Source organism: Trachinotus anak, unplaced genomic scaffold, assembly GCF_046630095.1.
Source record: "Trachinotus anak isolate AG129_WGS33_773 ecotype Australia unplaced genomic scaffold, CSIRO_AGI_Tana_v1 ptg000001l, whole genome shotgun sequence".
Lineage (NCBI taxonomy): Eukaryota > Metazoa > Chordata > Actinopteri > Carangiformes > Carangidae > Trachinotus > Trachinotus anak.
The window spans coordinates 13,104,351-13,118,774 of NW_027273852.1; the positions used below are offsets into that span (position 1 = coordinate 13,104,351).

Below are 14,424 nucleotides of genomic sequence, written 5' to 3' on the forward strand. Positions count from 1 at the left end.
ATAAAGTTGTACTCAACCAAAGACAAACTAGAGAGAGCTGTAAGATACGAGCCCAAAAGGGTTTGTATGCCCGCGTCAGTTAGGACGTTTTGTTTATTCAAATTTCCAAATGTCCAAAATGTAGTAGAGGGGATCCGGCACTGTGCATGAGCTGACCTCTTACTTTGACCTCATCATAAAGAGGCCAAGTGAAGGAGGAATTTATCTTAAGAACACAAAAGAAAACAAAAGAGTAACTCACTGATCATCTATTTGAGATCAATATATAGGTAAGAAAAATGACATTACTTTGGTGTTCAGCAACATATGTTTTTAAGAGGTGATTTGCTCAACAACTCCGTCACAATCTCAAATAGTATCACAAATTTGTCCCAAAGGTTTTACGGTCTGTACAGAATATAACATCCTCAATCCTTAGACCCTCAGTTCGGATACAGAAAAAACTCCCCAGAGAAACATTTAACAGGGAAAACAGGACGGGACCAACAGAGGAAGGACCCCTCCTCTAGGACGGACAGATGTGTATTAGATGTCATATGTACAGCGTATTTTGTAACCTTAATTTTTTATAAAATTAGACTAAGAAGAATCAGGTTGACATTGTTATATAAACCAAATGGAAAACTGAGTAACTGAACTATTGTGAATAAAAGTGAAACTGGACTGGTTCTCTCATTGAGAATGAGTAACAGTGAAACTCTCATTGTTTTATTATCAAACTAACTAGCAACCAGAATTCAGGACAGTAAATACATTTAAAACTCAGGCATTAGTGGACTATGTGTGAGAGGACGTGGCGATTGCTCAGACCACAAAATACATTTGGAAACAGACTCAACCTTTGCTCACAATGAGTTCACAATGATACTCATCTGGTGAGTGGTATTGTATTGTCTGGATGCTTGAGACACTGTCTAAAAACAGTATGTGTCAGTGGAAAAATGAATCAGATTCATGCAAAACTCCAGACCTCACATGCCTTCCTCATGTGTCTGTCCCCTGGTGTGTACCTGTAGGTCCTTCGCATCAACCCTTTCTTGACTACATCATTCGGCCAATAACTATCAATTCATCACAGTAAGAACATGTGTACTCTGCCTCTCTCTCTCTCACACACACAGGCACACATGGATAGCTTGAGGCAGGCCATCTATTCTCATTAGTACCCTGTTGCAGTCGGTCGACGGTAAACTGAGCGTGTGCCAAAGTCATAAACTTGCACACCCCTCCCGCCATTACCTCACAATTATGATATCACACAGTGGCTCATAGTGATGACATCACACCACCAGATTCATGGTTTTGCCTTTTTCGATTACATTACACTCGGCTAGTTCATGCCAAGACCCTTATCCCTGAAAACCCAAGGACAAAATGCAGACTGTGTGAGACTGGGTCCAGTCAGGGGAGTAATTACCGTTTTTACTACTGAGATGAAAGCGTCTGGTTCAGCCATTGTTGTCCAGTCAGAAGAGCTTATTGGTAAAATTAAAGTTCTTGTTCACACTCTGGGATATTAGTGTTGGCAAGTAAAGTAGTCATTACCTATAGCATGGAAATTGGCCAAAACCCTTATGTCACATGAATGACGTTTTTGTCTTTCTGGTCACGAATAATGAAGTCAGTGGTCTTATCCACTGTCTATCCATCCACGTCTCTGTATAAATATTTGCTTACATACACAATTTCATGCATTACTTAAAGATGATTGTGTTTAAAATGCCAATGTGTTTATTGATTACGTGCACTGGGTCAAGAAATTTAGCAATACTTTAATGTGAAGTCCTTCAGAGCACACGAGAGTCGTTTTAGTTTTGGCGGAAAAATGACAGTTCTGACATAAAAGCATAGATCCATCATGGGAACAATTTCACTAAAAGACTGACTTGTTATTTTATGAAGCAGCCTGGTCAATCCATCTTCTGAGGTAAGTTAAAGGCTGGACGCGGGGCTGTCAGCCATCCGGTACCTGTCACTGCTGTGTAGTCGCTCTGCCTCCCTCAACATGAACACCTTCATGAGTCTGCCCTCTGCTCTCGTCCAGCATCTGTTTTCCGTTCCAGTAATGACTCTCAGATCACAGAGAGGGCCGAAAAAGAAGTGAAAATGACTGAATTGAAAAGCTGCTCATAAACACTCAAAACCTTGTGGCTGAATTATTCAGCTATCTTTGATAAAAGATGATGTGCAATACATGATGACAGTGGTTTGGTATCAAAATCCTTATTTTCTAAAAACAAAGAAAAGCAGGAAGAAGGCTGTAAGCGGTAGAGAATTTTTATGTCTTAAGAGGGAAACATGAAATAACCACAGACATGTCACAGCACATACAAACACACTGCGTAATAGGCTGTCCTCTCCCACTGTGTCACCCTCCACCTTGTAGATTTATACGGTATGAACATAATGATTCTGCTCCCAAATTATCCCAGTATGCCTGTGAAAAATCCAGATAATCTTTTAATGGCCTGAGTTGTCGACTGTCTCATTGCGCAGCTCATAAATTTGGGAATGGAGAAAGCGCCCCTCGGCAGCTCTGGGTCCCCTTGACTATCTTGTGTCTGAAACTGGACCCCTTCAAAGTGAAATGAGAGACATGCGGCTATCAGGGATGATGAGGAAACAGTGGGTCTTTTCCTCGTCTGAGAGATTCAGTGATTTTTGAAAGTCCGGTCGCTGGACTGGTGGTCAGGAAAACAGTTGGTGTACAGGCACTGAAAGAGTAGTTGGCAGGTGTGTCTTTATACTTTGATATGTGAGTTTTAAAATACTGTGATTTTCTCTCAATATATTTGTGAAAGAAGTAGTTTTGGAAAAGAAAGATATTTTGTGTGATCAGAGCTGACTCTCTCCTGGTCGAGCCTCTTAAAAACAACATCTGTACAACATATAATACTTTCTTTCCTCACTCAGATTAAGAGAAAAATAGAATAAAAAATCTCCTGTGAAGAATGGAAAAAGAGAGCGACATTAGGAGGAATGTGTAATAGGTTCTGTAAGTACAAAGCAGAATTATAATGTAGAGGAACAGAGTGACAACATTTAGTCAATAAATTACATTACAGATATAGTACTGAATTGAACCTATGTAACTTTTGCTGAACAGCAGCCACATTGGCTACGAGTGACAGTAAAAGGACGAGGGCAGACGTTTCAGGAAATAGTTCAACTTTTTGGGAAAAATGCTTATTCTCCTTCTCGACTGTGTGGTAAATATGATCACAACAAGACACTTTCTGGCCATATCCAACATGTGATCTTTACACTTATAGGGATTAGATAAACGAGATACACTGTGTTAATTAGATAGTTTAGAGGGGCTGGTACCATCCACACAGAGCAAGAAGAGGTAAGATTAAACTCATATCCCTGTCTGTACATAGAAGAAGTTATTGGTCACTGTAATCATTCCTCCTGTCCATACTGGGCCTAAGATGTGAAGGGGGACAGAATCAGTCCTCAGCTCTGTTTAAAATGCATGCTAAAGTTCAGCAGTCTGAGTTAAAGTCAAATCGAGCGAATATTTTCCAAAGTTACGCTTTTTTGAGTATAAAATTTCCTCTTTGTGTTATGATCCCTCCACTGCAGCTGAGCCCAGAAACACTGTCTGGGGAAAAACATAAAGGGAATTTTGAAATAAAAGGACTGTAACTTTGGAAGATATTCACTTCACACGATTAATACAAATGTTGAAGACTCATATTAGCTTCTGTTTATGAACTACATTTTTGATTAAAAAATCCATCACACCAAAACGATATCAAACAGGGACACATGCTAAAACGATAAATATAGTGGGAGAAGAACAACCACTTCAGCTGTGTTTCTCACAACTCTCCAACAGGGGCTTTTTACACATGACCCAGCCTTAGAGAGCCAAAGCAAGAAGAAGTGCCCTGGAATTCAGGGGTCTCATAAATAAACAAATAAACACATTTCATACACAGAGTACTTATTTTAATTGCAGTCCTGGACATGTGCTGAGCAGTCTCTAATTTCTCTCTGAGCAGAGAGACTTGCGGAGCCGTCTGCGGCAGACCAGCAGTCGGCAGATGTAATTACCACATCATCTCTGGTCCCTGGTACACTGAGAGAGACAGAGAGACAGAGAGAGGGAGAGAGAGAGAGAGAGAGAGAGAGAGACAGAGAGAGGGAGGAAGGAAGAGGGAGGGACACAGTAAGAGAGATGGAGAATAGAGAGAGGGACAGGGAGAGAGAGATTGATCCTAGTAAACAATAATTAGGGTTGGGGATAGTGTATTGTGGGACGTCTACTCGGCGGGACAGAATAAAGAGAGGGAAAGAGAAGGGAGAAAGAAGACAGGCAGGGATCATGGGCAGATGAAAGCCTCTGGGGCAGACAGCCCCCCCTGAAAGGCTGAGTTTAAATCTTAATAAACCCCACACATCATGGCTCCCTGTAGGGCTGCAACAAACTCTTGAAAAAGTTGATGCACTTCGACCAACTTGACGAACTTCCCTTCTTCTTCTCCCATTGTATTAGTCAATCTTTAGTATTTTTGCTTGATAAATTACTTAAACCTAAAATATCTCTGATAATCACTTCAGCCCAATTTCCATGATTAATACACTTTGAGCAGTTAAAAAAATAGATGTGAAAAATACACAATGAAGAAATAGGAAAATTCCTATTTAAGTGCCTAAATGGCAAAGTAATTTGTACCTAGTATATTGTTTACATCCATACTTGGTAGTCTTCTTCTTCCCTGCAATTTACTGGCTCAGTCCTACTTTTCTTGGAACATTATCACCACCCGCAGTCAGTGGAATAGTGTGAAACCATTGGCAGGAATGTATGTCGTGTGATTCGTGTCCTCAGTGATCTGCATGGGATACCAACAAAAAGGAAACCCACTCGTCAAAACGTTGCCTTATAATGCTACTTTCATTCATTCGTTACATTTGAATAAACTATCAGAGTGATGCAACAGTAAAAACATAAATCAAAGGAATCGCTCTTTCCTGTTGTTGTCTTATATGTGAAAACTGAGTCTCAAATGCCCCTGATGTTTACTCTGTCATTGAAGTAATTTAGTCTTCACGGTTCTTTGAACGTCCAAAAGGGACTTTTAATTTCTAGTTTAGTTCCTATTCCTAGATCCGATTCAACATTTCCTATAACTTTTTGGTCAAAAAGAGAGTTGGTCAGAAACTCAACAGGGTGAGTTAAACTTGACAGATGGATAGGTGCAAGGCTGTGTTACTTACTAAGAAATGTTGACAACTGCCCTGGGGCCACCGACGCTCAGGGGCCCCAAAAGCCCCATGGTAAAGGCCAAGGACTTTTTTTTCTTATCATGAGGCAGTTGTGGTGAGTCTCCCGTTGGCATACTTAACCCAGCTGGTTGTCTTGCTCGCAGGCTAACCCAAGACTTATTCATTTTCTGGCTAATTGGCCGGTTAGCGAGCTAAGCTAACCAGCCAAGTCTGATGAAGCCAGACGCTAGTGCTGACATATAAATAAAATAATACTGGAATTTAAGTCGCCTCAAAATACAGGGGCACAGACTTCCTTCTGGTAGTCAATGATCCGTACAGCAAGCATGAGAAACACACGGTGGAGAGGTCACGTTCAGTGACTCACATTAGTTGAGGTGACGTGGAGGAGACAGTGGGCGGACTGTGATGCAACACATCTGACACCCGAAGTGGCCACGCCCTGAATTATGTATAACTTTAAGCCTTAATAAAAGTTAAACGTGAATTATATAAAAATCCAACTCCTATACAGTTAAACGGGGAAAGTGGCTACAGAGACTAGACTGTTTTTTTGTACCAGCTTGTAAACATTTTTGTAAACAAATTTGGGCATTTCAACATGAGTCTGTTGGTTTTTTTGTTTTCACTCAGTTTTGTTGTGTTTTGTTTCATTTCATTTTGGCTGCTAAATCCCATTTTTCTAAAAAGGTTGGATGCAGCTATTTGCGGGCTGAAAGCTACTGTCATATGTGTCCCCCGAAGAAACACAGGTTACCATGTAAAAGCAATGACGCCAATCACACACTCCGTAGCAGTGAGTGATGGTTTTAAGGCACTTTTCTGTTTGCCATCTTCAAAAAAAGAAACACAAACATAACAAATGTGTTGTGGGGGTTAAAAGAGTAACACCTTAGGGCCAACATGCCAAAAGTGAAAGAGACAAATCTCTTTCTCTTTTCTGAACAGAATCAGAGATGGCATCTGGTTTATAACGTAGCTCTAACACTTGCTTCAACTATGCATTAGCTACGTGTACTTCATCTCTTTAGCTCTCTTTAGCATCTCTTCTGTTAAGTTCCAGACTACCCGCTCTCAGACTGTATTTGTAACTTGGTTGGTCATCAACAGAGCTGAGCTGCATCCTGGCAGCCACCAGACTGTATTTTCCACAGCGTGTGAAGATGATGTGGATTGTAACTTTAGTGGAACGTATTCACATGTTAGGTAACACTAACTGCCTATTACCACGGCTTGAGTCATGAGTCCTGCTGAGTGCAGACCCATCCCAGCTCCTAGTCACTCAGTCAGTGTAAAGTTAATTCATAGTGACTACATTTTAGCACAAAACTGCTGAGGATTCAGATGTTTTTGGTCTTTTAACCTCACTTGAAGACATATTTCCTTTCTTCTTCGCTCCAGTACCCTTCACCACTTGGACTCGGAGCCCAACACAATTTAATGTGCGTGTGTCCAGTAATGAGGCCGCTGTTGCTGCTGCTCAGCAAATGTTATATAGTCCTGCCTTAAAGTGGCTTTGTGCATTTTTGGCAGTTCTTGAAGCCCTGTTTTGTGTGAAAATGTAACACCTTCAGTATTTCATGAATACATTTGTGTTGAAATGATGCACAGCAACCCTGGCGCAGGTAGTATTCGAACATGGGAGTATGGGTTGGTAAATGACTGTATCTGATGGGTTTGTAAAGACAATGTAAGAAGTGGGAAGAACAAGGGCACCCATAGGGGCCCACGGTTCATTTGTGGCCCTGAGACCATCTAGTAGTTTTATCCAAACCCGGGTCTGTGGTTTAATCTTACATTTTTTTGAGCTTATTTTGTTTTGTGTTTGTTCTGCAAAAAAACCCCCCAACCTTTAGATAAATGTAGTGGAGTAAAAAGAAAAGAGGAAAATAATACTTAAGTAAAGTACTACAGCAAATGCACATTGTGAGCATTTCAAAAATGTAAAAAATGTTCACGGTTTTGAAAGATAAAGGGCTACGTCAACCATAAGCCATCACACCATTCTCACTAAGAGCAAAGGGAAATACCACGCTGAACCATCGGCCTCACACAGAGCAACTGATGCTGGGAATAAGGAGTCACAATCTTGTGGGGTGAGTGGGGGTGAAGAGGAAGAAGTCTTTACGGGAAGGAATATCTCCCCAGTGAGAGGACTGACGAAAATGTGTGTGTGTGTGTGTGTGTGTGTGCAACATTAGGCATGAGTGCTACATCTCAGACTTTACAAACGTGCGTGAGGGAAAACAGTTTGGTGATCCTTGCATTCCCGACATTCCTTCCTGTGGATTTCCAGTCAGCGTGAGCCTCACTGTTCCACAGCTCTGACATCACGAGGGGGTTCCACTCTGCTTCCACACTCTGCCTCCCGCTTTCTCACAATCCCACCCATATTTGGAAGTGAGAGGAAGGGAATCCCAGATGATGACTCAAAGGCTTCTGCTGCCAAGGGGAATTCTCTCCACATCTGTTTTTATGTGTGTACGTGTGTGCATGTCTATTATTAGTGCATCGATGTGTATATTACCTCCTTGAGCTAAAGATGGAGTTTACATCTGTGGGGAATTCAAAATAGTAATGTGGCTGTAACAGCTGCGTGGAATGACAGCCAATGTCTGTATCTATACAGAAAAAGTGGCACCCTGAGTGACGCTGTCTTTCTATTTATATCCTGCTTCTCTTGGCAGCACATATTCACATACACTGTGCTGAATATGTATGTTCTTGAAATCAACAGTTTTCACTCTATAAACTGTGAAGATAGACAATGAAGAGGGTAAAAAAAAAAAATACCCCCTTGTTAATGCACAGCACATTGTGGTGACATGGCAGCTCAGGGCTGAGTCGATATGTAAGCTGTAACCTGTCACCCTGCATTGGACCACCACAAATGAGGCCACAGCGATAGATGGGACCATGGGCTGTTCAATGAGCTCAGCAGAGTGTGACCAACCGTCTACAGCCTGCTGGCAGCAATACACTCCTACCTCCACAGAGGAGTTTATTGGAATCATCTTATTTTTTAACAAGTTGTGAGCTCAAACCTGAATTACATAGAGGAGGAGGAAGTAGAGCTTGAGGGGGAGAAAGAAAGAACAGACATGGCCTTGGTTGTGTTAAAATTCTCTTTGCTGGATGTATGATTGATGAGGATTGTGGAGTTGCGTTTGGGAGAGGATAGAGGGGGGGTCTCGGACTCTGTGTCCACAAAGCCACATCAGGGCCTAAATTTAGACCCACTTTGTTCTTGTCTGCACGCTGGTGACAGAGGACTGGGCTCTCTGGGGTTGTCTGTGGTCCAGTGTATCAGAAAGGCTGCTGTTGTTCTCCCTGGCAGTCAGAAACGCAGACGTTCCCTCAAGCAGCCCAAAAAGAAAGAAAGCTTTCATGGAATATTCTGTTTAGCTGCACAGACTGTTGTGTACGATACTCTGGGGACCCATAAAACGAGTAATTCACGGACAATATCTCACCCATGCTCTCTTTGCCGCAGACTACAGTAACATAAATCTAACTGATTTTAAGAAGGAGTTGAGACAGTGTTCAAAGGGTTGAGAGCATGTGTTGCTCAAGTGTGGGCAAATGGGCCTGAAAGGCAATATTATTTTTAAATAGACAAAAAACAAGGAAGACACAAAAGATAAAACACACACACACACACACACACACACACACACACACACACACACACACAAATAAAATATAGAAGGAGATGACATCAAAAAATGAGTGAACCAGAGAAACATTAAGCCAAAAGTCGCCCAGTGCAGGCTCTAGTTTTCCTCCACGTCATGCTGCTCCCCACAGGGACACTGTATGGGGATGTTTAAATGATCACCCAGCACACAAATCCCTCCTTTCCTCATTAACAAAACAAGCTTATTAGAAACCTGTTAATGTGCTGCGTTGTGGGTGTCTTCAGAAGAGAGGGAAATCCACGACTCAGAAAAAAGCTATCTAAGCATGTTAGAGGGACCCCTGAACAGTTAAACAAATTGATGACTCAGCGATTGTCATCTAATGGGGATGGAAACACAAGCACTCTACACATCCCTAGTTGAGCATGCACATAAACAGTGAAGGAGGTTAAAAAAAACAAAACAAAAAAAAAAAAAACAAGTGACTCACTGCAAAACCAACTGGGACTCAGTGTCACATCCTGAGAGTGAGAGTGAGAGATGCCCTTCTCTTACTGAAGGACAGATGGGCCCCCCAATCTGTTATGTGCCAGTGTGCCAAGGGCCCACAGGTCACCAAACATCCTGCACCTGAGAGCAGAGGCCTTTTGGCTCTCTGAGGAGACCAAACCATCTTTCTGAAATATCAGTATCTAGGGGGGGTAATCTGCCCAGCACAAACCCAAACGCTACCGTAGACTGTCATTTTAATCGTAGATCTTGGGCGACCTCTGGCGGTTTCACTGAGGAGCTGCATGTTGATGACATCACCGCGGAACGTACCACTGCAATGTCAACAGGGTGAATTAGAGTCTACCACAATGTCTGTTCCGCTTCTTTTTGAGTTATTTTAAATCAAATACTAATAATTCAATCTCACAAATTATATTTAGTGCTGCCTGTTTAAAAAACGATAGAAATGGCCTCACAACACAATAATAAATGTAGTGTTTTCTCCCCTTTTTTTCCCCTGTGGTACAAACGCAGATGGACACGGAGAGGCGCCTTTTCTGAGCTCATGTTGTTTGGCTAAAGTAGCGTTTACTTTCACAACACCGAGAGTGGATTTAGCTCAGGAAAAATAATTAAATTCACATCAGTAGCAAACCACGTCAACAGAAACTCATCCGGTCAGGCTGAATTACACAAAATGGCTACTAAAAAGAAGCGGACGCCTAACGCACAAAATGACAGCTGGGTAGTCGTTGCTGCGGGTAGGTTGAACAGCACAGTGAGCTAACTAAGCTAAGTTGCTACAAACATAAGAAACCCTAGCAAACCAGTGGTTGATGTTACACATGCTAAAGAAAACAAGGCCTTACTACAAAGTCAGCTAATGTTAGTTACTAGATAGTTATTCATTAGTGCATACGGTGATGTGAATTAGCTGTGCTCTCAGCATGACATGCAGAGATGATTTCCCACAGATTAAACAGTGATATTTTGAGATATATATATATATATACACACACACACAGATATATATATAGTGATGTGTGCTGACACTGAGCTATCATTAGCCTGATTTTTGTTTTGATGTCCACAGACTCTGTCATCGACACACAGAGGCCCGACAGTGATCCAGCATTTGTGAGACTAAGGAATCCCTCCACAGGTTTAACTTTTTTTTTTTTGTTGTTGTTATACAATATCTATCTACATCTGTATCCAACAATTAATGTCATACACTAATGAGGATAATACTCTTTCTGATGATAGTGATTAATGTCCATCTCAGCTTTCCAGAGCCCTGTGTAATACCTTCAGATTTCTTGTTTTGTCCAAGCAGCAGCCAAAGGCCTGAAGATATTTAGTTTACTGTCATAGAAGATTATGAATATTAGCAAATATTCACATTTGAGAAACTGAAATACGTGAGGTGAGCTCTGGTGAAAACCATTAGTAACCTGGCACTTTGGCTTTGAGAAGAAATATAACAAAGTAAATTGACAGACTTTTTTTGAAATGTTCCTCCAAGAAGGAATTGCTTGACAGATATACCAGTATGTGTCATCTCTATGTTTGCTAAATTATTAAGACACAACAGGACAGTTTGACAGCTATTGAGTTATAAGAAGCCACATTTTTTTACCTTTACAACAGCCAAGCTTGTCACTTGCATTTGGAACAACTTATTTGACAGTCAAAATTGTTGCACATTGCTAATACAATAATTGTTAGTTGCAGGCCTAACAACTAACAACCGTTAACAGTTAAGTCAGAAGAAGTTAGCGTTTGCTTTCGGTTTTCACCACAGTCTAATTACGTAGTGAGCACATGCTGATGTGGTAGTGAAAGTAACACAGTTCCTCTTTTTTACCCTCCAGATGCAGCATCTCTATATATGCTGGGTAGTGGTGATGCACAGCTGTATGAGGTCAAAGCGTTTGAAGAAGATTTCCACTCCTGGTTTGTTGGCCAGACTGTACAGAGAGGTTGGTCTCATTATTCTTTAAATAAACTTAATCATTATTACAAACACTGCTTCAATGGGGGCTCATACTTTCTATCATCCACACAAGAGTTATTGTAGACAACGAACAGAGCTCCACCTAAGCCAAATCATCTATGCAGAAACCCCAGGTGCAACGGTAATGAAATTGAAAAAATATATTAAACGCGTCCAAAAGAACAGTGTCCATCTGATATAACTACACCAAGCACAGACAGACAACAAGGAAGAGGAGCTGCTGACACAAATTTAAACTAGCCAAGTATCAGGTACGCATACAGCAAACTGGTATGAAGTCTGATACTGACTGAAATGTTGATTAAATTATTTCAGAGTTTGAGTTTATCATAAAGTTAATAACATTGTACTGCTGCTTCTTAATTTTAACTGGTCCTGGGTCATAATTTGACCATATGTTAATCAGGTTTCTGTATTTTTACATTTGTCTCTTTTGTTAAACAGATGGGAGACTTCTGTTCGTGACACCAATGGATCCTCTCTATCTCATTTTGCCGTATTTGATTAAAGCTGGAAAAGAGGTAGGAAATGATCCCAGCGATGCCTTCATGCTGATCATTGTGGTGTAATGCAGTCTAGTTCACAGTCTGTTTTTTAAACTTCATATCTAACTTATCCTATATACTAATCTTTCTAAAGATACAGTACAGTTTTGTACAGCAATGTTGTGCCTCTAATGACCTTAGGAGTATATGAATGACTTTAAATTGGACTAAAATCTTTCCCATTTTTTAGATTAGAACCTGCACATGAAAGTCACAATATCTGTTTTATCTTTTTTTTTTTTTTTTTTTTTTTTTAATGTTATCTACTGCTCAGGGGAAGTTCCAGCCTGTGGATCAGGTTGTTATGGATGAGGAATTCCCAGTTTGCTCAAGGCTGCTGAGCTGCACCCGTTCCCTGGCCTCTCTGCACCACATTGCCGAGGAAAAAGGTGAAGTTTATCTTTTAAACTAATAACCTTTAACTTTAAAGTTATGCTAATTACTTTCTTTAATGTTGTCTTTTATTCTCCCAGAGGTGGGAAGCCTGAGGTTTCATCGATACAGCCAAGAGAAGACAATGAACTGGTTAAAGAAAAAGGTACTTATTAAGTGCTAATGAAGCTGTTTAATATGAAATCTTTCTAACATCTTTCCATGCTGGTCCAAAGACAGTGCAAGACAGTTTTACTACAATACAATAGACAAAAAAACTGTGTTCATGTGAAAATTCATTATTGTTTTTGCACAGTGGAGCTGGATATTTTGTTTTACTTCTTGTTATAGGTAGAGAGGACAGTCATTGCCCTCAAGAAGAGAAATATCTCTGTGGGAGAAGGAGTCAAATCCACAACATACGTCAGAGTGAAATCAGAGTCAGACTTCCATGAGGGTAAGTCGGTTCATCTTCAGGCTGCCTCAGTGTTTAAGACGCTGTCTTGCAACTGTGTAATATTCCAGTCTCTCCTTCCAATGAAAAGAAAAGACAGTTTTTTTTTTTGCCTCATTTCCATTTTTCCAACATTTCCAGCTTGTGTTTGATGTTGACCAATAGATGGCAGTACTGATGCATAGTTGCTGTCTGGGTTAGGGTTAGTCAAAAAACACTAACGTTTATCCACCTTTCAGTTTGATTTTAAACCACTCAACCTTACATTATCTAAAACAATAAGTATTATTATATTGGTAATCACTGTCATTCTCTCGTCTTCATGACACAGAGGACTACCTACGCTATGCCCACGGCCTGATATCAGAGTACATCAGTGAAGACCTGAGCAAAGCCCTTCTCAAACACCTGCAGTATGTTCACACATCTAATACTTTGACGACATGAATGTTGTCAGTGCTAAGGTACGGTCTTAATGCCACCATGCATCTCCTCCTTCTTCACAGGTTGCCAGAGCTCACAAGCCCAAAGGAGACAGAGCCGCCCTCCAAGGTACGTTAGTGTCTTTCTTAGACATGAGTGAAGTCGGAATTATACATCGTCCTTCTTCTGCATGCTGGCAAAACTGCGCTGAGTGTTTTCTGTGGTCCTCCACCTCTCTCTAACATTACTGCATTTGCATGTTTTTGAGGAGAAATAATTGCACCATCCTAAGTCACTGCTTGTTTGTTGTTAACTTGGGTGTTAAGGTCTTTTAGCGTCTACAGCGTGAGGTCATTGGAGCTAGTCGTGTGTGTTTCTGTGGTAAAAGGTGTGGTGCTCTTTGTCATGAAAAGCATTTCTTACTTCCTCGTTTGGCAGAAGCGGAAACTTTCAGACAAACCGGTGGAGGCCGGAGAGGACTACACCAAATTCAACAGTGCAGACTTTGCGCGGAAAGTGAGTGTATATGGAGCAGTCTGCCTGAAAAGACCAAGCAGTTATTGCAGCAAAAAAAAAACAAAAAAAAAAAACGAGACTGGTCGTTTGTTTGCTTTTATCTCTGGAGTTGTTTTTTTTTTTTTTTTGTAAGACCTTGAGTGATTGTTGATGTAGTCATTGTTTGTTGACCGCTTTCTTTAAGCTTTGTCTGTAGATTATTTGTCTGTACATAAGCTTTGTAGATTTTATACACATGGGTCAATGAGGCTTACCTTGTACAAATATGTTTTTTCTCAGCTTGAATTGAGGTTCATGACATATAATGAATTCCCTGCTGTCTTTGTGCAAGGTTGTCGAGTTATCATATTGATTTCCCTCCCCCCCTTCCCCCAGCCACCCAAGAAGATGACGGCTGCTCAGAAAACTCTGGCTAAGGTGGACAAGACTGGCATGAAGCCTATGTCATCCTTCTTCAGCACCAAGGTCAAAGCTGAAAAGAAATGAATGCTGTATAGTTTCTGGTTTGTACATGACACATTTGTAATAAAGAAAAGAAAACGTGACATATTTTCTTTTTAAATATTTTGAATGAGATGTTGAAAAGGAAAATGGGATAATGGCAAGTAATTCTGCATTACTGATTTTACTAATATTTGACAATCTAAAGAATAATATACCATAATAATATATGACTGAAAGGAGACACTGCATAATGAGTGCTTTTACCTTAGATACTTTAAGCACATT

General features: G+C 40.7%; 1 protein-coding gene across 2 annotated transcripts; it reads left to right on the forward strand.

Annotated features, from left to right (window-relative positions):
• The first annotated feature begins 9,887 nt into the window (after positions 1 to 9,887).
• rnaseh2b (ribonuclease H2, subunit B) lies at positions 9,888 to 14,240 on the forward strand. Of its 2 annotated transcripts, XM_071478228.1 has the most exons (11): positions 9,888 to 10,129; positions 10,462 to 10,530; positions 11,243 to 11,350; positions 11,830 to 11,906; positions 12,205 to 12,319; positions 12,404 to 12,468; positions 12,654 to 12,759; positions 13,088 to 13,169; positions 13,263 to 13,308; positions 13,618 to 13,695; positions 14,071 to 14,240. In XM_071478228.1, the coding sequence occupies exons 1-11, from the start codon at positions 10,066 to 10,068 to the stop codon at positions 14,179 to 14,181; spliced, it is 921 nt and encodes a 306-aa protein (XP_071334329.1). In that variant the 5' UTR covers positions 9,888 to 10,065; the 3' UTR covers positions 14,182 to 14,240. The 2 variants fall into 2 exon arrangements, with proteins under 2 accessions (XP_071334329.1, XP_071334339.1); XM_071478238.1 differs by lacking the exon at positions 13,618 to 13,695 and having other exon boundaries at positions 9,922 to 10,129.
• The last annotated feature ends 184 nt before the right edge of the window (positions 14,241 to 14,424 follow it).